The sequence below is a fragment of the Tursiops truncatus genome, chromosome 20 (assembly GCF_011762595.2).
Source record: "Tursiops truncatus isolate mTurTru1 chromosome 20, mTurTru1.mat.Y, whole genome shotgun sequence".
Taxonomy (NCBI): Eukaryota; Metazoa; Chordata; class Mammalia; order Artiodactyla; family Delphinidae; genus Tursiops; species Tursiops truncatus.
In genome coordinates this window covers 32,380,980-32,406,450 of record NC_047053.1, presented here as the reverse complement: position 1 = coordinate 32,406,450, position 25,471 = coordinate 32,380,980, and the positions used below count along the sequence as shown (strand labels likewise).

At 42.2% G+C, this 25,471-nt stretch overlaps 1 protein-coding gene across 9 annotated transcripts in view; it reads left to right on the top strand.

Moving 5' to 3' along the window:
* The window catches only part of SYNRG (synergin gamma), a 92,801-nt gene extending 70,655 nt beyond the window's left edge, over window positions 1-22,146 (top strand). For 4 of the 9 annotated variants that reach the window (XM_073797155.1, XM_073797152.1, XM_073797158.1 and 1 more), the window contains 5 exons: window positions 327-423; window positions 4,623-4,771; window positions 19,955-20,065; window positions 20,420-20,455; window positions 21,468-22,146. In XM_073797155.1, the coding sequence (XP_073653256.1) occupies window positions 327-423; window positions 4,623-4,771; window positions 19,955-20,065; window positions 20,420-20,455; window positions 21,468-21,599 (525 nt within the window). In that variant the 3' untranslated portion in view covers window positions 21,600-22,146. Of the gene's footprint in view, window positions 1-326; window positions 424-4,622; window positions 4,772-19,536; window positions 19,621-19,954; window positions 20,066-20,419; window positions 20,456-21,467 lie in introns of all 9 variants that reach the window. The other 5 variants (XM_019945381.2, XM_019945380.2, XM_073797153.1 and 2 more) reach the window with 2 other exon arrangements.
* Window positions 22,147-25,471: the final 3,325 nt, after the last annotated feature.

Sequence of the window (25,471 nt, the reverse complement as noted above, 5' to 3'; positions counted from 1 at the left end):
TAGTAGACACAGCTCACTCAACTACCGTGCCCTCTTCTGTCACTGTGTTAAAGACATAACAAAATGATATCATTATCTCTGCCCAAGTTAAAATAATATTTAAGCTAAAGAACCTCTATTTTTCCTCTTCCAAAAAAAATGAAGGATTGGTTCTTCAGTGTCAAAATTAAATTCTCAGATTTGTTTCAGCATAGTCCTCTATATACATCAATCAGTCATGTGTTTCCACACCTCCTGGCTCTCTGTTGGGTTTTCTACTGATAGTAAATTGATTTGTAATGACTTTTCCTGATTACATAAGGTGATGTGATTTCATTTCTTTGTAGGTCATTAAGAAGGCCAATGATACCTTAAATGGAATCAGTAGTAGTTCTGTGTGCACAGAAGTAATTCAGTCAGCTCAAGGCATGGAATACTTATTAGGTATGTGCTTTTATATTTTGCTTATCCAAAATCATGACACTTTGCAGTCTTTTCAGTTGTCCCTATGTTACATAGCTTAATCTAGATCTCTCAAGCCACATATGACTTCACTAAGTAGCGTCTGCATTTGTAGAGAAGACACTTAAGTCCCAGAGAGGAACAACCATTTGACTTCGGGTCTCTTTGGCCAGGTTTCCCAGTCCTTGTTATACACAGTGTAAAATTACTGGTTTATCAAAGAGTCTGAACTAGATGAGCCATTAAAATTAAATTATTGGTTTAAAAAAGAAAATTAAATCACTGGGTCTCCAATCAATTCTTACCATGCTGTGTTGAATTCTTCCTTTCTACCTCTCACCGACATCACAGATTCCTTAACTTCCTGGCCACCTTCAGCTATCAGACATGCCAGTCCAACATGAAATCTCAATCCCAGTCCATTTCAGTGGTCCTCTCCTCCACAAGCTCAGGCTTGTCCCGTGGCCAGAGCTACATGCACTGGACCCTAGTCTTTTTCAGATCTTTACTCAAATGTCACCTTCTAAGTGAGGTCTTCCTGGCCTGTCTTACTCAAAGCCATGTCGTGCCTCCCCACCCTGGCACTTCCCGTCTCTTTCCCCGCTTGATTTTCTCCCTAGCCCTGTCACCTTTAATATCTTAAATGCTTTACTTACTGTTCTTATTATCTGTCTCCCTCCACTAGAACGAACCTCCAAGAAGGAAAGGATTTGGGTCCGTTTTGCTCACTGCTGGGTCTTCAGCACCTAGACTAGGGCCGGGCACATAATGGTCACTCGCAAATACTTGCTGCATGAGTGGCTACGAAGGGATGTGAGCTCTCCTTCCTCCTGCCACCTTGCTCTGGTTCCGCTGTCCTGCCCAGACAGGCACAGTTCTGCTGCATAAACAGATGTTCACCGGGTAATGGGGTGCCTGTCCTTCCTTCTACCAGCTTTCTAGTGTGGAAGACCATCTGAGAAGCCCCCTCACTTGGCTTAGAGTGGGCTGTGATTCCTGCCCTTCCCCTGGGGGAGGAAGGACAAGCTGTGCTGCTGTACAGAGGCTGAGCATGTACCACTGAAGACCCCCTGGGATTCTTCCAGTCCTCTCTTATAGCGGCTGGTGGAGGGGTTGGGGGTACGTCTGGCAGCTGTCCTTAGAATGTGGAGACCTTGGCACCCTCATCCTTGCTGAAAGAATTCAGCCATAATTCAGCGACCACAGGAGAAGAACCATTCTGTGTCCTGTTAAGTGTATAAAAGATACATGAAGCCACAGACTTTGTAGATCTTTGGGCATTCAGAGGAGTGAGATACTTCTTAATTACAGGCAGACCTTGGAGATATCACGGGTTTGGTTCCAGACCACGGCAATAAAGCATATATCTCAAAAAAGCATATATCTCAATAAAGCGAGTCACATGAATTTTTTGATTTCCCAGTGCATAGAAAAATTATATTTACACTATTACTGTAGTCTGTTAAGTGTGCAATAGCATCATGTCTAAAAAAACAATGTACATACCTTAATTTAAAAATACTTAAAACTGCTAACCATCATCTGAGTCTTCCGTGAGTCATAATCTTTCTGCTGGTGGGGAGGCTGTTGCCTCCACGTTGATGGCTGCTCACTGATCAGGGTGGTCGCTGAAGGCTGGGGGGAGGGGGCGTAAGATGACGGTGAGGTTTGCTGCACCGATAGACTCTTCCTTTCATGAACCGTTTCCATATACTATAAAATGCTGTTTGAAAGCATTTTGCCCAGCAGAGAACTTCTTTTCGTGTTGAAGTCAGTCTTCTCAGAACCTGCTGCTGCTTTATCAACTAAGTTTATGTAATATCCTAAATTCTTTGTTGTCATTTTAACAGTCTTCACCAGGAGTAGATTCGACCACAAGAAACCACTTTTCTTTGCTCATCCATAAGAAGCAATACCTCATTGTTAAGTTTTATCATGAGACTGTAGCAATTCAGTCACATCTTCAGGCTCCCCTTCTAATTCTAATTCCCTTGCTCTTCCCACCACGTCTGCAGTTACTTCCTCCACTGAAGTCTTGAACCCCTCAAAGTCACCCCTGACGATTGGAATCAACTTCTTCCAAATTCCTGTTAATGTTGATATTGTGACCTCTTCCCGTGAATCACACATGTTCTTAATGGCATCTAGAATGGTGAATCCTTTCCAGAAGGTTTTCAATTGGCTTTGCCCAGCTCCATCAGAGGAGTTACCATCTGTGGCAGCTACAGCCTCACAAAATGTATTTCCTAAAGACTGAGACTTGAAAGTTGAAATTATTCCTTGATCCATGGGCTGCAGAATGGATGTTCTGTGTTCAGCAGGCATGAAAACATTAATCTTGTTGTGTATCTTTATCAGAGTTCTTGGGTGACCAGGTGCAATGTCACTGAGCACCCATATTTTGAAAGGAATCTTTTTTTCTGAGCATTAGGCCTCAACAGTGGGCTTAAAATATTCAGTAAACCGTGTTGTAAACAGATGTGTGTCATCCAGGCTTTATTGTACCATTTATAGAGAGAGCACAGGCACAGTAGATGTAGCATAATTCGTAATGGCCCTAGGATTTCTGGAATGGTAAATGAGCACTGGCTTCAACTTAAAGTCACCAGCTGCATTAGCTCCTACCAAGAAAGTCAGCCTGTCCTTGGAGGCTTTGAAGCCAGGCATCGACGTCTCTTCACTAGCTACGAGAGTCCTAGATGGCATCTTCCAATAGAAAGTGGTTTCACCTACACTGAAAGTCTGTCGTTGAATGTAGCCACCTTTGTTAATGATCTGAGCTAGAGCTTCCGGGTGACCTGCCGCAGCTTCTCCATCAGCACTTGCTCTTCACCTTGCACTTTAGGTTATGCAGATGGCTTCTTTCCTTAACCTCATGAACCAGCCTCTGATGGCTTCACACTTTTTTCTTCTGCAGCTTCCTCACCTCTCTCAGCCTCCACAGAATTGAAGAGAGTTAACGGCCGTGCTCTGGATTAGGCTTTGGCTTAAGGGAATGTTGTGGCTGCTTTGATCTTCTCTCCAGACCACTAAAACTTTCTCCATATCAGCAATAAGGCTGTTTTGCTTTCTTATCATTCTTATTTTCACTAGAGTAGCCCTTTTGATTTCTTTCAAGAACTTTTCCTTTGCATTCGAAAGTTGGCTAACTGTCTGGCACAAGAGGCCTAGTTTTTGGCCCATCTTGGCTTTCGACATGCCTTCCTCACTAAGCTTAATCATTTATATTTTCTGAGTTGAAGTGAGAGATGTGAGACTCTTCAATGAACACTTAGAGGCCATTGTAGGGTTATTAATTGGCCTCATTTCAATATTGTTGTGTCTCAGGGAAGAGGGAGGCCTGTGGAGGAGATGGACAGGAACAGCAGGTCAGTGAGGCAGTCAGAACACATGCTTCGTGGTTTGTGGTGCCCTAAAACAACTACAATAGTAACATCAAAGATCACAGATCACCATAGCAAATATGATAATAATGGAAACGTTAGAAATATTGTGAGATTACCAAAATGTAACAGAGACACACAGTGAGCAAATGCTGTCAGGAAAGTGGTGCTTATAGACTTGCCTGATGCACAGTTGCCAGAAACCTTCAATTTGTAAAAAACGTATATCTAGAAAGCACAGCAAAGTGAAGTGCAATAAAGCGAGGTGTGCCTGTGTAGTGATATTGACATTCCGATTCTTTTAAACTGTTAATATTCCTATTTTCAGTGAGTTTAATGGTATTTCCCAAATTCAAACAAATGGACTCATAAAGAAGCCAGAAAAAAAATAGCTAATACTTGGTTAATGCCTACTGTTCTCAGCCTTTTACAGTATTAACCCATTTAATCCCTTAATTCAACCATCCTTTGAGGAGGTACTACTATTATCCCAATTTTACAGATGAGGAAACTGAAGCACAGAGAGGTTATGCAACCTGCCTGAGGTTACACAGCTAGTTAAGTGGCAGAGTTGGGACTTGAATCCAAGCAGTGTAGCTCTAGAGTCTGTGCTCTTACCAATGAGTTTATACTGCAGCATTAAGAGTTGGTTGGTCCCAAGGAATAGTAAGTTCATGTCTGTCCAGATACAGTCCCAGTTTCCACCTAGAATATCAGCCAGCAATAAGGCTGTTGTGTCTTGCTCAACTCTTTCTGTACGCTTCCAGCACCTAACTCTGTCCTCTCTCACCCTGTCAGGTGTTGTTGAGGTGTACAGGGTAACCAAGCGTGTGGAGCTGGGGATAAAAGCCACTGCAGTGTGCAGTGAGAAACTCCAGCAGTTGCTGAAGGACATCGATAAAGTATGGAATAACCTAATTGGCTTCATGTCACTCGCCACACTCACGGTAAGCCCACTAGACAATTTAGCAGTTGCTTTCCTTCTAGAAACCTAAGCTGTGAAGCCGAGCGTATGTTCCTGTGATGGCACTTACTGGAGGATGGAGGTGCCTACTGTATCAAGTTATGTTGAAGGAAGGAGACAACAGTTGTTCCATTAGTTGAATAGTACCAGGTTGGCTTCTGGATAGCTCCCAGGACCATTGTACCTAAATACAATGAGAGTGTAGGAAAATGTTCTCTATCTACATCCTTCTTAAGTCACATACGTAGATGCATGTTTTGCAAAGCATTCGTTTGAGTTTCTCCCTTTGCATTTCTAGTTATTTCTGTCCTCATTTGTGTCCTTTTAAAAAACTGTACTATGAAAACACTAATTCAGAAATATACATGCACCCCAATGTTCATAGCAGCACTGTTTACAATAGTGAAGACATGGAAGCAACCTAAATGTCCATCAACAGAGGAATGGATAAAGAAGATGGAATACTACTCAGCAATAAAAGAGAATGAAATTTTGCCCTTTGCAACAACATGGATGGACTTCAAGGGCATTATGCTCAGGGAAATAAGTCAGACAGAGAAAGACAAATGCTGTATGATATCATTTATATGTGGAATCCAAAAAATAATACAACAAACTAGTGAATATAACAGAAAAGAAGCAGACTCCGGACTTCCCTGGTGGTGCAGTGGTTAAGACTCCACACTCCCAATGCAGGAGGCCTGGGATTTGATCCCTGGTCAGAGAACTAGATCCCACACGCATGCTGCAACTAAGGAGCCCGCCTGCCGCAACTAAGACCCGGCACAACCAAATAAATAAGTATTTTTAAAAAAAGAAGAAGAAGAAGCAGACTCACAGATACAGAGAACAAACTAAACTAGTGGTTACCAGTGGGGAGAGGGAAGTGGGGAGGGGCGAAGTAGGGGTAGGGGAGTAAAAGGTACAGATTACTATGTATAAAATAAGCTACAAGGATATACTGTACAACATGGGTAATATAACCAATATTTTATAATAACTATAAATGGAGTGTAACCTTTTGAAATTGTGAATCACTGTTACATGCCTGAAACTAATATATTCTACATCAACTATACCTCAAAAACATTTTTTTTTAAACCTAAGTGAAACAAACAAAAGACTGTAAGATACGTCTTGTTGCTGTCCTGTGGTTCATTTAGCCGGTTTACTTTCTTAGGGTCTTGGATTGTTTTCATTGTTTTCCTGTTACGAATAGTTTTACTCTGAATACCATTAAACAAATGACTGTTTCCCCTTTGGGGATATAGTTTCTCCAAGTGGACTTACGAGGTCAGAGTGCATGGCTGCACATGTACACGCATGCCTACATATAGCTGTTGTTGCATGTGTTGATATGGGTTTACAGGGAGCTTAGGGGCTAGTTGACAGTGCTATCAGCAATACATAAGTATACATTTCTTTACATTGTATTCTAGCTTTGTCAGTTTCTTATGTTAACAAGTGTTTAAACAATTTCATAAAAGTGTTTTTTAATTTCTTTCATTTCCTGAGGGGCTAGCCAGTGTCTCAAATGATAATTTACTATTTTTATTTCCTTTGTGTATAAACCGATCGTCTATCTCTTTTGACCATTTGACCATATATTCAATGAAATATTGTGTTGACCATACATATTTCATACTTGTAATAGACTTATTCGCACACGTGTGTGTGCTCATAAGATTACATCAGTTATTTTTTTCCTCTTCTATTTCTTCCCCTTTTTATTTTTTTAAAATTTTTTATTATTTATTTCTTTCTTTATTTTTGGCCATTTTGGATCTTCGTTGCTGTGCGTGGGCTTTCTCTAGTTGAGGTGAGCGGGGGCTACTCTTTGTTGCGGTGCATGGGCTTCTCATTGCGGTGGCTTCCCTTGTTGCTGAGCACTGGCTCTATGTGCGCAGGCTTCAGTAGTTGTGGCTGGCGGGCTCTAGAGTGCAGGCTCAGTAGTTGTGGCGCACGGGCTTAGTTGCTTCGCTGCATGTGGGATCTTCCTGGACCCGGGATCGAACCCATGTCCCCTGCATTGGCAGGCGGATTCTTAACCACTGCGCCACCAGGGAAGTCCTCATCCCCTTTTTAAAATATTACATGGGGCAAAACTATTTTATTTTTATATATTCACACTTATTCAGTTTGTCTGTGATAATATCCTTTATTTCACAATTTATCTTCCTTCCACAGCTGGAATAAATATGCTGTTCCATTTTCTTTCTTCTTTTCCTTACATTTTGCCATGTGCCCCATCTGAAAGAGCAGCCAGTTCTCACTGCGCTGCACTGATGGTCAGGAGGACTCCCGGCTCTCCCAGCAACCTGTCTTCAACGGCAAGGACATCCTCTCTCCATTGTTATGTTGCTTCTGGCTTGTACTATTAAGTTCTTAAAGCATTTGAATCATTTCCCAAATCTCTTATTTTGTTTTCTTTGGCCATTTTTCAATTTATAACCTAATTATTTTTTTAAAATACTGTGTGGCCAATACAATAAGAAATGAAGTTATAAATATTTGAAAAGAAGAGATAAAATTATGTTCATTGGGTGATAAGAAATACAGAAAACTGAATTCAAGAGGTTAAATTTAACAAGTTTGGCAAAAATTCATAGCGTTCTTTTTTTTTTTAAAGACTTTTTTTGATGCGGATCATTTTTAAAGTCTTTATTGAGTTTGTTACAATATTGCTTCTGTTTTATGTTTTGTTTTTTTTTGGCCATGAGGCATATGGGATCTTAGTTCCCCAACCAGGGATCAAACCTGCACCCACTGCATTGGTAGCACGGAGTCTTAACCACTGGACTGCCAGCGAAGCCCCCTACTGGTTCATTTTTTTATCCACTATCAATTCGTGCTGCACACCACTCTCAGATGTCTCTTTCTAAAATGCTAATCTGATTGTGTCATTTATATCCCATTTAAAATCCTGCAGTGACTCTGTGTGGTCTTCAGGGTCAAGTTTAAACTCCTTAGCTCAGTAAGTAAGGTCTTTTCCATCACTTGGGCTGCCCTGGCCTCTCTTTCTCTGTTAGACTGCTTTCCCCTCTGGACTTTGCGTCATTTGTCCCAGAATTCATTCCAAGAGGCCTTCAGTCTGCATTAGATGCCCTTCCTGTGTGTGTCCATAGCACATTCTGTCAGGGCACTTACCACGCTTCTTGATAATTGTGTTTGCTTGTTTCTTACCCACTAGCTTCTCAGCTCCTTAAAAGCAGGACTGTGTCCTTTATTTATTTTTTTAATTGAAGTATAGTTGATTTACAATATTATGTTAGTTTCAGGTGTATAGCATAATGATCTGGGTTTTTTTGTTTCTTTGCAGATTATATTCCACTATAGGTTATTACAAGATATTGAATGTAGTTCCCTGTGCTATACAGTAAATCCTTGCTGCTTATCTATTTTATGTGTAGTAGTTTGTATCTGTTAGTCTCATACTCCTAATTTGTCCCTCCGCCTTCCCCCTTCCTTTTGGTGGCCATAAGTTAGTTTTCTATGTCTGTGAGTCTATTTTTTATATACATTCATTTGTATTTTTTAGATTCCACATGTAAGTGATATCCTACAGTGTATGTCCTTTTTTCCTTTGTGTTCTAACAGTGTTTGGTGGGACTTTGTACCTTTTGTTTTATACTTTTTGGAACTTTCCAGTTTTTTTCAAGCAAGATAAGCATTTTTGTACCTCATTATTTTAATAACTGGTTTAAATATTTTTAATAAATGGATAAGGAAAATAAAGGGAAAATGAAATTAGGGAAATAAGTTAAAGCCAGGTATGAAGTGTACAGAAATATGTGCTTTTTTTTTTTTTTTTTTGGCCTTGAGGCATGCAGGATCTTAGCTCCCGATCAGGGATTGAACCCACCCTTGGCAGTGAAAGCCTAGGGTCCTAACCACTGGACCATCAGAGAATTCCCCAAAAATGTGTGCTTTAAAAGTGCTGGCATTTGCTAGTGGTGAGCTGTACAGTTGACCCTTTCTAGGCACTGATGTAAAGAAGACGTGATCAGTTCCATGATTCACTGTGTTCACAACATAAAAATAAACCCTCTACTCAGGAAGCATAATTATTCCGGTACCCAGAAAGAAACTTCTTTTGTGGGTTCTCATAAAGAGGAAACTAACATAATCTACATTATCTTCAAAAATATCGTTTCAGTAAAGAAAGCAGCAGGTTTCATTGAGTAGTTTCTTGGGAAATCTCTCCGTAGAGATTGAATGGCATAGCTCCAAGTACAGATTAGAGGAAATCCTTCCAAGCGGCAAAAAAATAGATGAAATGGTAAATGAGAAAAAACGTGTGGCAGCGCATACTGACAGTGACCGCAAGTCTTTGCTCTGTAAAGAAAACATATAAATTACTGAGAACTATACCAGCTTCCAGTAAAATCGGAACAAAAATGTGAAGTGATTCATAGAGGAGGCACAGCTAAGCAGAAAACGTTAATTCAAATTAAGACGAGATCTCAGTTTTTACCTCCTAATAAACCCAGTATGGGGTTTGGTTTATTTATTTGAATGCTGATCGTGTTGATGTGGTAAAATTGGACTACTTCTTAGGGAATTTATTAGGAATTCATTGATTAGGACATTTTTTTTTTTTTTTTTTTTTTTGCGGTACACGGGCCTCCCACCGCTGCGGCCTCTCCCGTTGCGGAGCACAGGCTCCAGACGCGCAGGCTCAGCGGCCATGGCTCACGGGCCCAGCCGCTCCACGGCATGTGGGATCTTCCCGGACCGGGGCACGAACCCGTGTCCCCTGCATCGGCAGGCGGACTCCCAACCATTGCGCCACCAGGAAAGCCCTGATTAGGAAATTGGTACCACCCTATGGGAAAGGTGTCTGGCAACATGCTTTCCCCTCCACCTGTGAACTCGTTGAGAACAAGGACCACGACCACATTTTGTTCATTTTCTGTCTGGCCAGGCACTGTGTAAATACCCGGTTAAGTGCTAAATGAATGAAAGGACTTGAAAACATTCAGAGCAGTTGACTTGGTAATTCTACTTCTCGGAAAACTGCCTAAGGCAAGAGTTCTACATACAAACTCACAAAAAGAAGCAAGTTAAATGCACAAGTTGTTCTCTGTAAAAGTGAAAAATTGAAAATAACCGAAAAGTCCAAATCTGGAGAATTAGTTGTGTGACTCTTCATACTAGGATGTGAGGCCGCCATTTTTTAAAGAAGCATAAAGTTTGAAATAACACAGAACTATTACTACAGGGCTAGAAGGAAATATGCCAGAATAGTGGTAGGGTTGTGTTTGGGTGATAAAACCCTGGTGTTTTAGAAAAATACTTCTAAACTCCAGCTGCGCATGAAGTTGGTTGGCTGGTAACGTGCGTGGCGTGCCTGTGAGGCTGTGGGATGGAGACGGACATGTTACCAGGCGTGTCCCCTTTGCATCGTTAGCATCTCAGTTCATCAGAGCCTCTCGGTCTCAGAGGTCTCTCACCTTTAGGAGAAAATCTAGAGATTCTCTCACCTTTAGGAATCTAGAGATCAGTGTGGGTCTGGGTCTCTCCTAATTCACCCACCTTCTGCTCCTAACCCTGTGCCGATATGACCACATGAAGCCTAAATATCGGCATCATCATTCGCCAACTTTTACTGGTGATGACTGTGTGCTAGACCCTATTCATAACTCTTTACATAGACATAATTAATACAACAGCCTTGAGGGTAGATACTGTTATTCTCCCCCTTTCTTACAGATGAAGAAACTCAGGCACAGAGATATTGGTGAGACCTGGACTCAGTCTGAAAGTCCTAAGTCTACTTTTTCAACCACTGTATTCTGCTGCCTCCTTGAAATGGGCAAGTTGGATGGATAAAAGCAGAAAGGCAAAAGCCTTTTGGGGAAGAGTGGGTTATTATTTAGCATCAAGGTTAATGAGATGAAACACCAGGAGTCTATCTTGGCAGCAACTTGCTATAAACAGTCAAGTTCTTTTCTGTACACTTTTCCCCCTGTTCATATCCCAGGATTATAGAGTAGCTTAAAAGAGTCCCCCTTGCCACTTAGATTTTAAGTTTCTTTGTTCTGGTGACAGGCAGTTTCTTCTTGTAATTAACATTTTGAAAACTAGACTTCTAGACAAACCCGTCTCTTCTGGTGCTATTAGAAAAAGATGGCTGTGGGAATTCCCTGGTGGTCCAGTGGTTAGGACTCGACGCTTTCACTGCCGAGGGCCCAGGTTCAATCCCTGATCGGGGAACTAAGGTGTCACAAGCTGCCCAGCAGGGCCAGAAAAAAAAAGAAAAAGAAAAAGATGGCTGTGGTTGCAAAGCATCTTTCTTTGCCGTGAACTCTTTAAAGAAAAGGTATCACAAAAGACCAAGTGTGTTAACCAGGTTCATTATGTATTAGTCCTTTTCAGTTTGGAGCAAAGGATATTTGGGGAGAATCTTGGCCTGGATTACTGCTTTAAGAGAGCTGCTGTCAGTGGGTGAGATGGAAGTCAGTTTCATCCTGGTACATTTTGCTCATGAGAAAGGCTTGCCTTCTTGACTCTGCCCCTCCAGACCTTCCTTTTCTTTTTTCTTTTTCTGTAAAATATGTATACAGTAAAATGCAAAAATCTTAGTTATACCACTCAATGTTTTTTACATATGCATACCTCATATAACCCATACCCCTATCAAGATACAGAATAGCCCATCGTCCCAGAAGCTTTTCTTATGCTCCTCTGTTGTCATCACCCCACTCAGAGATAAGTCATGTTCTGGTTTTTTACACTAAGGATTAGTTTTGTTCAGACCTTTTTAAAGAAGCCATAGAATTTGGTTTTGTGATTTCAAAGGAAGCCTGTTGGGTTTGGTCACACATCTAACTTAGGAGTGTTGCCCTCTCACTTACGGTGGTTCTAAGTCCCTCCGCATGGCAAAATAGGAGGTAAGTGGGAAGAGTGGACAGGCATTCTTGCCCTCTCCTTCAAACTCCCATTAGGAACATCCATTTCTAGCATCCATGTCTAGATGCTAGAGTGATTTTTACCTGACATTTTTTAGGCACCAGGGAAGGGTAGGTATCTGCCGCTAGACAACACAGGAATGCATTGCACGTTGTACGTGACCGCCACTGAGTATTTGTTTCTCCAATTACCCATGCTATTCCAGTTATAGTTGCTTTCTTCACCAGGTTAGCTGTGACAGAAAAATAATCATTCTTTACTCAGGTATTTTTCCTGATTATACCATGGCATTTCCTCTTGATAACTAGTATGTCCTCGGTCTATAAAACTTACTTGAACTGGGCTTCCCTGGTGGCGCAGTGGTTGGGAGTCTGCCTGCCGATGCAGGGGACTTGGGTTCGTGCCCCGGTCCGGGAAGATCCCACATGCCGCAGAGCGGCTGGGCCCGTGAGCCATGGCCGCTGAGCCTGCGCGTCCGGAGCCTGTGCTCTGCAACGGGAGAGGCCACAACAGTGAGAGGCCCGTGTACTGCAAAAAAAAAAAAAAAAAAAAAAAAAAGGGCTTGTTTCTTCCCACAAAGACTCCATGAAACTATTCCCATCAAAAGGAGGCTGCATTAATTTTCTCCAGTGAAAAGGTTCCAGGATGCAGCTTGGGATAAGGAAAGCAGAGTACACAGTCTTAACCTCCAAATTTTGGCTCCTTAATATTTCTTTAGGCTGGAAGTGATACTAGCAAAGTTACATTTCCCTTTCCCTTTTATGCTCCCTTTATCCATGGACTAAAACTCCCTCTTGTGGCAAAAGCCTGTCTCCTCTGGGCACAGGTTGAAGGAACTTTTTTCTCAAGAGATAAAAAGCCCCTATTTTAGTGAGATGAGTGAATTGTTATCTTAAAGTTTTGTCTCATGCTTGTGGATTGAATTGAAGTTCAGTAGCTTGGTAACCAAGACTTAGTCCTGGAAAACAATACTAATCCGTTTTTGCCACATAAAATCTACAAGAAGAGACAGGACTGTTATTCTCCTGACCTGTGGTCAACTGAAAATCACCCTGGCTCTGTGATTCCACTACATGTCAGGAGAACAGTTTTTTTGTTTTGTTTTGTTTATTTATTTATTTATTTATTTTTGGCTGCGTTGGGTCTTCGTTGCTGCATGCAGGCTTTCTCTAGTTGCAGCGAGCGGGGGCTACTCTTTGTTGCAGTGTGCGGGCTTCTCATTGCAGTGGCTTCTTTTGTTGCGGAGCACGGGCTCTAGGCGCGTGGGCTTCAATAGTTGTGGCATGAGGACTCAGTAGTTGCGGCTCACGGGCTCTAGAGTGCAGGCTCAGTAGTTGTGGCGCACAGGCTTAGTTGCTCCACGGCACTTGGGATCTTCCCGGACCAGGGCTCAAACCCGTGTCCCCTGCATTGGCAGGCGGACTCTTAACCACTGCACCACCCGGGAAGCCCCAGAACAGTTTGTTTGTTTTAGTAATGACAGCATTTTTGTCGTCTTGCCAGTCTGCACAGTGTTTTAGAGACAGAATCTTAATCATGTCTCTGCACAGCTATCTTCAGTTGGCAGAAGGTGGATTTGGTAGACAGAATAACACCTCCCCACCCCCCTAAAATGTCCACGTCCTAATCGCTAGAACCTGTGAATGTTTTACCTTATGTGGTAAAAGGGACTTTGCAGATGTGATTAAGTTAAGGGTCTTTGGATGGGAAACTTATCCTGGATTATCTGGGTGGGCCCAGAGGCATGACAAGGATCCTTGTAAGAGGATGGCAGGAGAATAAGAATGAGAAAAAGCAATGTGACAGTCGAAGCAGAGAGAGAGATTGGCAGATCCTATACTATTGCTTTTGAAGATGGAACCGTGATCCACAGAGTGTGCAGGCAGTCTCTAGAAACTAGAAAAGGCAAAGAGGCAGATTCTCCCCTAGAGCTTGGATAAGGAGGAATACAGTGTTGCCAACCCACTGTAGACTTCTGACCCCCAGAAGTGGAAGAGAATAAATTTATGTTGTTTAAAGTCACTAAATTTATGCTCATTTGTTATAGTAGCAGTAGGAAAAATTACCAGAAAAAAAAAAAAACCATTGTAACCAAGAATGGTTGCATTGTAACCAAAATCAAAGGTGTGGAATTGCTTGTGGAACCTGTGTCTAGATCACTCTTTGTATCAGTCAAATTAAGTTCTGCAGCGGTAACAAGCAACACCTCCCAGCTCCAGTTCTTAGCAATGTGAAACAACAGAGCTTTATTCCTAGCTCCTGTTCCATCTCAAGTTGGAGGGACTCTATGCCATGTCCTCCTTACTCCGGGATCTGGGTTGATAGAGCCAACACCGAGTGGAACATAGTTGGTCACTATGGGAGTATCAAGGGAACATGACAAATAGCACATTGGTCTTGCTTCCTTCCAGAAGTGACCGTATTACTTATACTCACAGTCTGTTAACATCATGGCAAGTTACACGACTGTGCCTAATTTAGAGGACAGGGAAGGCCCATCCTACATTTGTCCGGAAGAAGGAGAATAAGTCTACTGGTAACACTAAAATACTACCAAACTCTTCTTCCTTAATAATGATTTTCTTGGATACCATTTTAGTAGTTTATTACTGGCTAAAGATTCAGGATTATATATCCCAGTCTGACTCTGGGACTTGTCAGTGTATGCAGGTCCTGTCTAATAAGGCTGGGTTTTTAATCTTTACTAAATGCATGACATACTTGCCAGTTAAAGTAGGTGATACGCAATTTAAGGTGCCTGTGGAGGGCATACCTCCTTATAGAATTAGGGCATTTGATTGGTGTCACACTGTGGACTACAGTAATCTCCCTGCTAATAGATGTGTATTTATAAAGGTTAATTTTATCATTTGAAAGATTAATTTGACTACAGGGTAATTTATGCAGAGCCATATGATTTTCACTGGAGATGACCTTTTCATTGGCTTCTTTTATTCCTTTGGTAAACAGGTATTAAAAGGGCTTTTATTAACTTGGATTTGATTTCAAGATTCAGAGTTTCCCCGGGTTCTAATTATTTCACAATTAGTCCTCATTCAGTAACATGATAAATGTCTATAATGTAGATTATAGACATACCACTATGTTTTTAACCTCTTCAAAAAGCTTGTTAGATTTTGTCAAAGTGAATAATTGTGATGATCATTTAGAGTATTTTATCCTTTCCAGAGCCCTTTTTATGTATCTGTGAGGGTCCTAACACCAACTGAAGGAGGGAGGGAGGTAGGGCAAGTGAAATTGTTACTGTTTTACGAAGGACAGAATTGGACAGCAGACAGATGATAATTCCACCTGCTTCTAGGTTTGACCAAATTGGCCATGATTACACTAAAAAACAAACAAATTATCCTCTGGCTTGGCTAAGGCCATGTAGGTTCACACAGTTGAAACTTCCACCTCCCTTTTTCTTCTTTGAGAACTGTGTATCCTTCCTTCCTTAAGGGTAATCCAAATAGATTCAGCTCAGGTTAGTTTAAGAGAGGTTTATGGAACCTAGCACATGGTTTACTATTTCAAATTAGAAATGGATGGGGAGGGACTTCCCTGGTGGTCCAGCGGCTGAGACTCCACGCTCCCAATGTAGGGCGCCCGGGTTCGATCCCTGGTGAGGGAACTATATCGCATATGCATGCTGCAACTAAGAGTTCACATGCCGCAACAACGATCCTGAGCGCCGCAACTAAGACCCAACGCAGCCAAATAAATATTTTTAAAAGATACTTATTTCATATTAAAAAGAAATGGTTGGAGAAATATCATATATAATCTACACATTTTTCTAGGGAGAAGGCTTTTTTTTCTGGGGAAGAAGAATACAGTTTTGCAAATACAAAGACAGTATAGTAACTTCTCAGTGGTTCAGCCTAAAGTAACTATAGAACATGTAGCTGTTATTTTATTGTCCAATTTGCCATCATCCTGGTCACCTCAGTATTCATGAGGAAAAACCAGCCAACATGCCAGGCTCCCAGATCCTTGACTCTCTGGACTACAAGCCCCTTGTCTCTGTTTCACTTAAGCCACCCACTTGCATGATCACACTGGACGGTGTTATCACATCACACTGCAGAGCCTGGGCAATCTTAAACTCAGACATCTTTCTGAGCCCAACTTGGTAACTCTAGAACTTTCTCACACTTGACTTGCTCTGCTCTTGTTTTTGGTTCTCAAGACAGGACAATGGACCCTTTTACTTTGTTCCTATCGACTCCCTTCCATCTTCACTTCCTTTCCCACCTGCTTTGTCCTTAGTGTTTGAGGTTATTGATGTCTGTCATAGGACAACCAGCTGTCCCGGTTTGCTCAGAACCGAGGGGTGTCCTCAGAGCTAAAATGGCAACAGTCTGGCACAGACCAGGAAGTTGGTCACCCTAGTCCATTGTATCCATATGTGGAAATACTATATGACGGTGCTGCGTGCATCTCTTCCCAACCCCATGTTCAGTGACATCACACTGGTAGCTAGAAATCGACCATAGGGGGAGCATTTATACCATGGAAATCAGCAAACGCTTCAAATCAGGGCTTGACTTGTTTTGTTGATTGTCTAGGCTTAAGGTGATAGAGAAAATGTTAATAATGTAGATTAAACTTAAAAGTATGCTGTCTGTAGCCATTATGTCGTGAGTAGAACCAAAAGTTGAGGAAAGATTGTCCAGTATTCAAGAACTATTATCTGATTCAGCAAAGAAGTCACTCATATATTTGACAGACAAGTGAAGTTCTGAAGTAGGTCTGAGTCATTTCAGTCTAGCCCTAGTCCTTCACATGAAAACATCAGCCTTCGCCTCAGAACTAACAGTCTTTCAGGGAAGCAAGCAAAGGTGGTTGATCTAAGAGTTGGGCAAAAATCCAAGAAAGCATTTTGTGAGAACAAGATACTATGTGGAATCTACAGTAGAGATGATGGTATATTTTATTATTTGCAAATGGTGTGCTACACATTCTTTATATCAGTAAAATTTATAACCGGCTTACATACGAGTGTGGGTTTATGTGTATATGTGTATTTATATGCGTGTACACGTGCGTCTTCCTCTTTGGAAAGTCAGTTCTTAATAGTCGGGGAGGGGAGCAGTTTTGTCCCAAATTAGCCAGGGATCCTACATGCAGAGGACAGGTCTTACAGGTCTTTTAAGCTTGTCTTACAATTATCCAGCTTAAAATGTCAATGGTGCCAAGTTTGAGAGACTCTGCTCTAGAGCATATATAAGAAAAATAAATTAGTTCATGTATACGTAACTTTTACACATTAAGAATCCAAAATCTTTTTTTCTTAATTGTTTTAACTGAAGTATAATTGATTTACAATGTTGTGTTAATTTCTGCTGTACAGCGAAGTGATTCAGTTATACATAACATACATTCCTTTTTTAACATTCTTTTCCATTATGGTTTATCACAGGATATTGAATATAGTTCCCTGTGCTATACAGTAGGACCTTGTTGTTTATCCATTCTGTATGTAGTAGTTTGTATCTGCTAACCCCAAACTCCCAGTCCATCCCTCCCCCAACCCCTGCCCCCTGTGCAGCCACCAGTCTGTTCTCTATGTCTGTGATTGTGTTTTCGTTTCATAGATAGGTTCATTTGTGTCATATTTTAGATTCCACATAGAAGTGATATCATATGGTATTTGTCTTTCTCTTTCTGGCTTAATTCACTTAGTATGATAATCTCTAGTTCCATCCATGTTGCTGCAAAGGGCATTATTTCGTTCTTTTTTATAGCTGAGTACTATTCCATTGTATATATGTGCCACATCTTTACCCATTCATCTGTTGATGGACATTTAGGTTGTTTCCATGTCTTGGCTGTTGTAAATAGTGCTGCTGTGAACATAGGGGTGCATGTATATCTTTTTGAATTATAGTTTTGTCTGAATATATGCCCAGGAATGCGATTGCTGGATCCTATGGTAATTCTACTTTTAGTTTTCTGAGGAACCTCCATACTGTTTTCCATAGTGACTGCACCAACTTATATTCCCACCAACAGTGCAGGAGGGTTCCCTTTTCTCCACACCCTCTCCAGCATTTGTTACTTGTAGACTTTTTTTTTTTTTTTACTTGTAGACTTTTTAATGATGGCCATTCTGACCGGTGTGAGGTGGTACCTCATTGTAGTTTTCATTTGCATTTCTCTAATAATTAGTGATGTTGAGCATCTTTTCATGTGCCTATTGGCCATCTGTATTTCTTCTTTGAAGAAATGTCTATTTAGGTCCTCTGCCCATTTTTCGATTGGGTTGTTTTTTTGCTATTGAGTTATATGAGCTGTTTGTATATTTTGGAAATTAAGCCCATGTCGGTTGCATCATTTGCAAATGTTTTCTACCATTCTGGTTTTTTGCTTTGTTTTTCTGCTTTTCTTTGGTTGTTTTTGTCTTGTTTTATTATTCAAGTGTTTTTCGTAGTTGAGGAATAACATATATACAATGAAATGCACAGATCTTAAATGCATAGTTGGACCAGTTTTGACAAATGCACACAACCATGTGGCACACACCCCATTGGTATATGGAGTGTTTTCATCACCCCCTAAAGTTCCCCTTTGCCCCTTCCCAGTCAATCACCTGATCTGACTCCAAAAGCAGCCAGTGATCCATTTTCTGTAGATTTCCATCACCATAGATTTGCCTGTTCTAGAACTTAATATAAATGAAATTATGTAGTGTATATATTCTTGTGTCAGCTTCTTTTACATAGCATGTTGTAAAAATTCATCTGTGTTGTGTGTATCAGTTTGATCCCTTTTATCACCGAGTAATATTCCAATGTATTAATATACTATGTTTTTTGAATCCATCTTCTTGTTTAAAGATGCATGTTCTTTCCAGTTTTGGCTAATATGAATAGAGCTATGAACACTTCTTGTATAAGACTTTTGTTAACATGTTTTCATTTCTCTTAGATAAAAATATCTAGAAATTGCAAGCTCATATAATAGATGTGCATTTTAACTTTTAAGAAATTAACAGCTTTCAATCATTGGGCTTTTCATCATTGGGTGACACGCTCCCTATTTCATAGATTTTTTGGTAAGGAATAAATTAAATAATGTATGTAGAGAGCCTAGTGTACTGCTTAGCACAGGTAAAGACTTGACCTGTTAGCTGTTAACATATTTATTCTCCCTAGCCGATAACATCCAGATCTCTCGTTCTTGAGTGCTAGGCCTGTATACCCATCTGCCTGCTCATATAGCATCAGAACTCAGCTGTCCCACAGGCAGCTTCGACTCGGCTTGTACCCAATTGAACTCTTCTCCCCAGTCTCCATCCCCAAACTGGTTCTCCTCTCACGTGCCCCGTTAGGGTGAATCCTTTCAGTTGCCCAGTCCCCTCCCCTCCTCGCACATCTAACAGATCCGCCAGGCCTGTTGATTCTTCGGCCTTAATAGCTCTTCATGTGTCCATTTCTCTCCATTCTGCACTGTTGCTCCCTCAGTTCTGACCTTCAGGACCCGTCTCCTGGTTCGCTACTGCAGCCTTGTAACAGAGGCCCAGACCCCCAGTTCAGTGCCTGCCTGCATTGCAACCAGAGGGTTCTGTCCGGAGTACAAACCTGATCCTGTCACAATCTAGTTACAACCCTTAGGGCTTCCCAGGATAAAGTCTCAACCCCTCATATTCCTTTCAAGGCCTTCGTGCTCCAGTTTCATCTCCTCCCTCCTCCTGTAAGCTTGGCTCCCACTTCCTAGATTTCTTCTCATACCTGATCTTTTGCTTAGAGGCCTTTGCCCAGGCTGCTTATTCTACATAGAGTAGATACCCTTCCCTCCCCTACCTCATCCTACCCTACCCCTTTCACCTAGCAAACACCCATCAGGACTCAGCCACCGTGTTTGGAAGTTCTCAGAAGCATTCTCTGCCACCACGCTCCTTTCCCCTTGAGTCGGGTAAGTGCCCCACCCCTTCCCCCTTGTGCTCCGGCGCTCGGTCCTTACGCCTAGTGTGGGTCTCGTGGCACAGTGTGGCCTGACACCCACCTCGCCCTGACCCTAAACAGCTCTTAGAGAACAGGGACCATTTTGTGCTCATCCTAACACCCCTAGCAACTAGAACACAGCAGGGCAGGTACTCGGTAAACGTCTGGGAAGTGGAATAATTGTACTGGTGGTGGTAGAGAGTGGACTGAATTTGCTGCTGGACCTGTTGGGATGTTTGATCAGGGAGTGAAACCAGCAGCGTGTGGAATTCCTGGCTTCTTACCCGTTTATCTTGTCCTCACAGCCTGATGAAAATTCACTGGATTTTTCCTCTTGTATGCTACGGCCCGGGATTAAAAACGCTCAGGAGCTTGCTTGTGGGGTGTGCCTTTTAAACGTGGACTCCAGGAGCCGGGTAAGTCACCTGCCTTCCCCCCTCCCCTGCACGGGCTGCTTCCCTGACCGACCCGGGAGGCAATCCCATCTGGCCCTTCTCCGCAAGGTCTGTGACCAGAGGAGGGGAGTTTATCAGGCCCTGAAATCTGACCACAGAGCAGACATGTTCTTTCAAAGGGGCAGCGGGGGGGAGCTGTCGAGGGGTGGAGGCAGCTCCTGCCTTTCTAAGGAGTGGGCTTGTTGGCACGTGCCTGCCCACCCTCTGCACAGTGGGTTGGCAAGGAGAAAAGGTTAAACCTGTAAGGACTCGTTTGGAGGCCAGAGGCCCTGTTCTGGGAATTTTGTTGACCTTATGGTTTCAACGTTATTTCAGAAAGAAGAGAAGCCTGCAGAAGAACATCCTAAAAAAGTATGAACCAGTTATGCGTTATCTTAGCGTCTCCATCTTAATTTTGAGTGTGGAAGGCAAATTCGATGATTCCACTGCCATCCTGAGCTGTTCCAATCATGGATCCTTTGCTGAGTCCTTTTCATTCCCATAGTGTTTGATTCGGTCAACTAACATGTCCGTGCGGGTCCACTTCCGTCTGCTGTGCATGCTTGTGGCTCATAGCTGGCTTCTGGTGTTGCGGTTATTTTCCTCTGGGATGAACAGGGTAACAGGAAGAGCAGCTTCTGGAAGATGAAGTGGTAGTGACACACAGAATGAGATCAGAGAGCTTCAGGACTTGGCCGTTAGCAGACAAAAACAAATTGTTTGGGGTTTAGAGCTTTATTTATTTGTTTACTTGTTGAGCTTTACAAAACACCCCGGAAGTGATTGAGGTTAGGCCTGGCTGACTGTAACTTACTGGTAAGCATTATTCATCTGGAAATCATTCTGCTGTGTTTAACATCTTTATTTTTTACAAATCCTATACCTATTTGGACTTTTTAATGATGTCAGTTTGGTTATCAGCTCCGAATGGCATTAGACCCTAAGAGTCTTTAATCTTTCATTTGCTTTCATGATAGGACTGTAATCAGCCTCAGAAACGTAAGGGATGGCATGTTATAGTCAAATGCCAGCCTCAGGGAAGGGCTGCTTTCTTCACAGAGATCAAAATGATCCCCAGCCCGTGGCTGTTTTTGTCCAGTGTCAGGACCCCTGCCGACCCTCACAGCCTCTGTCTGCCTTTTCTGGGAACAATTTGGCCTCCTTTTGCTGAAACTGGGTTTAACAGTAAAGATATTTTTATACCTTTAATTAGCGGCGAAAAACTTTCTCGCTTGAATTCCTGTAGCCACCTGCTCAGCTTTTGTGTGTGCGCCAGTTTGGCCTCAGCCTCTGTGAGCTGGAGAGGGGTCCGTGCCGGCTGCTGGTCAGTGCCCAGGTGTGGAGGGAGCCTGACGGGCCCCCCATGTGTGTTTCTTCCCTGTAGGCGTTCAACTCGGAAACGGACAGCTTCAAGCTGGCGTATGGAGGACACCAGTATCATGCCAGCTGTGCCAATTTCTGGATCAACTGTGTCGAACCAAAGCCTCCCGGCCTCATCCTGCCTGATTTGCTCTGAAATTTCCTGAAAGCTCCTGTGGGAAGTACTGCCTGAGTTTGTTTATTTTCCATCACACCCCTTGGGGTGACAGGGACCAATAAACAGAATGCGAATGCTGCAGAGCTCCCCCCACCGCCATCAATCTACGTGAAGAAATCCTCAGGAGGTGGCGGGGGAGGAAGTGCTGCAGAAGTTCCCAGTCTTTCCCCCCAACGACCTTTGCCCCCAGGTTCCCACAGCCAGTCTTTGGTATTCGAGGTAAAACTGCTCTACCCAAACTGCACTGGAAGTTTGCTGACTTATCTCTAGTTCTCTTAAGATGTTTTAAAACATGGACCACAATTTTCTTTATCTAAGGAATATTTGCTGCTGCAGTATTGAAACTGTGAAGAATTGACATTTGAAGAAAAATAAATTATTGCTATAGGACTGGAGTTGGAAGGATGTTTTGATCCAGTGTTTGTGTGTATCTAGAACACTTACTGTTCTGTGAAGTAGAATGCATTTATCCGCATTTAGTTTGTTAATATCTGAAATGAATAAAAAGGGGGAAACTGTGATTAAACTGGTATTCTTTTTATAGAAAAAATTCTGTTTCTCTCCATTGGACAATGGCAGGTGAGTGAGGGCAGACTTACCAGCTTTACTGTCGCAACCGACCCAGTTCTCTACTCTTTTCGTTCATTTCTAAGACTGTCAACTTATAAGAAAACTTTCTCAAAACATGCCTGGGAACTTTGCAGTGAGAAGAATGTTCGTTTTGACAGAGGCCTGAACCTCAGTGTATCAGGGTGAATATCGTTGCCCTTAGGCGCCTTCAGTGAAAGCCTTGTTTTACCTCACACACAGACTGTGAACGTGATACTTTTTTCAGATGAGATTTGGAAAGCCAGCTGAATGAAATCTCTTTGCAGAGGCCTCTAGCCAAATTTCCAGAAATGACTGCACAGGGACCAATACCGCAGTATCTCTGTGAGAGACCGGGAAATTAATTCAGGGTTAGAAGGTGGAGCTCCTGGCCTAGCAAGGAGAAAAGTAAGGTGTGTATTTGTGGTAGAGGCACATGACTTAGAAGCAAAGGCAGGAAACTGTTCAAAAACAGCACTGAATTTTAGAAGGAAAAGGCTTATGCTCTCTGGTATAGGGAATTTTCTTTGCCACTTAAAATGAATGCATAAAATCAGGGGGAAAAAAGCCAAGTGGTTAAAGACTGTTATTCCTGGGAAGAACCCGCCAAACTAGGACACGTTTCTCTCAATTGTTAATTACGTGCTTTACGAAGAGATTTTGAATCTTGGGTGTTTCACTTTGTATGGCTTAAGCTCTCTGACCTAGACTTAGTTTTTATTTGTAAACTGGAAGAGTTGGTTTTGTCTGTGTAATTGCTGCTTTACATAATTAATTAGATCATTTTCCCTCCTGAGGACAAAACTTGAGGAAATTGTTTTGTTCCACCTTACTACCTCTTACTTCCATCCGCTCCAAGAAAGGTAGACATTTTCATTCCCGAGCTCCTGAAGAGGCTTCTGCTTCACCTGGCTGCGCGCCCGAGTGCACAGAGAACTGTTGATGAGGTAAATCTGTTTTTCTCATTTGCTCCAGGTGATACCATGTCCAGCTACTAATGCCTGGGACAGCTGTCTCTGAATCGTTACCTTTGCCCTCCACAGAGTCAGTGGGTGTTAGTGACAACACAAGTGGGCTGGTTTCTAGCAGGTTTTGCCTGAGGCCTCTGGGTTCCACTTCAGCCTGTGCAGCACCTAGGGTTTCAACACGGCACCAGATTTCAAGCAGCCTTCTAAGTGGTCTCATACATTCCATGATAGACCATGATAAGAAAATCTACCTTTGCGACAAGAAGTGTCTCGCAGTTGGACAGAATTTACATTGCAGAGACATTTTTTGGAAATGCTGTGTGGACTACTGTTCTGTCACAGTGGTCCATATTGATGACATTTCAAAAAGTATGCTCACCTGTTAACTAGATTGGCTTCCATTTCTAGATATATTCCAGAATGCCTCAGATAAAATTCCTAAGTATAATTACTGCTGACCTTACCAAGTATGATAGGTTTAGTCACTCCATGGGAGGTGCCAGGGGAAAATACAGCAGACATCAATAAAAAGCCTTTGCTATAAAGAGTATTCACTACTTTCAGTATCTGTTTAGTACTGGAAATGTTTTATTAGATCCACCAGTAAAGATTTGGGGAGTGTGGAATACCGTTGCATTGATTTTCTTTATGCAGGTTTATTAAAATGAGTCAACACTGCATGCAGCTTCACCTCAGCGCTTGCTAGCCAAGAGCCCAGTGTCCTTGGAAACAGTAACCAAGGTTACTTACTTGCATATAGTGCATTGTGCAAGCTGCTTCACCCCCTTCTTGAGTGGCAGTTGGTAAGCAGTTTTGGTGTATTTTGCCTTTAAATTTTTTATGGCTTAGCGTGTCATTTTTGTCTGGACATGCTCGAGGTAGAAGCAGCACAGGGTATATTAGGATATTATCCATGCTTTATTTTTCCTGTGGCTACTAGTTAGTTCATATAGGTTGCATATTTTAAATTATTTGAGTATCTTTTGTGTGCATATGCATAATTCTTTGCTGATTTACAGATGCCTTCGACTTGCCTTTTATTTAATGACTAGCGTGTTCTTAAGATTTGAAATTACAGGGCCTTTATGTTATAGAAATCTGAAATGTTTGCTCTGCACTGGGGATCACTACAAAATATCCCGTCACACCTTGGAGGTCACGTACCTTCCTTCGTGACCTTTAGCTAATAAACTCCAACATTTAGATTGGAAAGGTGTTAGGCTTCCCAAGTGCCAAGTTACATCCCAGTAGCGGCATTTGCCAGGATTTCTGCAGGAACTTTTTCTTAATTACCAAGAACATTCTCTTGCTGTGTACAATTTGAGTTTTGCACATTTATCCAGAGACTACCAGACTTACTAGAGTTTGCCTCCATACTGTAGAAGCCGTAGCCTCCACAGCCAGTTTGTTTTTTCTGATTGATTTTTGATCATGTGCTGCTGAGGCATTTATGGGGTGCTCTGATTTCCCATAGAAACTATTAATTTCATTCTAATTTTCCCTTCTAGACAGTAATGGTGCATGCTTATAAAAGTGGACAAAGTGTATAAAATAAGAAAAGGTGGAATTTAGAGGGAAACCATTGCCACAAACCAGGTAAAATCTGGAGGATATAATGTATAGAAATATGTGGCCACTGGCATTATATGTAGGGCTTCTTGCCAAAAAGACTGAAAATCTAGGAAATTTTTCTACAGATAAGCAAGGAAATGAAGTAAAACAAAGCCGTTGCTGGGACAAGCAGCTCCCCTGTAAAAAGCAAGGAGCAACCTGCTAACACCCAGTGGTTTCCCAGGAGCGTGCAATAGAGAAGAGCTAATAGAAACTTCTACCAAGTCCCAGCCAGTTTCTGGGGGCTTCCCTGGCGGCGCAGTGGTTAAGAATCCGCCTGCCAATGCAGGGGACACGTGTTCAAGCCTTGGTCCGGGAAGATCCCACATGCCGGAGAGCAACTAAGCCCATGTGCCACAACTACTGAGCCTGCACTCCAGAGCCCATGTGCACAATGACTGAAGCCCACATGCCTAGAGCCCGTGCTCCGCAACAAGAGAAGCCACCGCAATGAGAAGCCTGTGCACCGCAACAAAGAGCAGCCCCCACTGGCCACAACTAGAGAAAGCCTGCGCGCAGCAACGAAGACTCAGTGCAGCCAAAAATAAATACGTTTTTAAAGTTTATAAAAAAACAAAAAAAGTTCCTTTGATGGAGGACTCACTGCTTTGGTGCCCTCCAGTTCCCAAGAGACAACTGAAAACTGTACCTTTTATTAGAGTGTACACTGTGCTGTTTTCTACT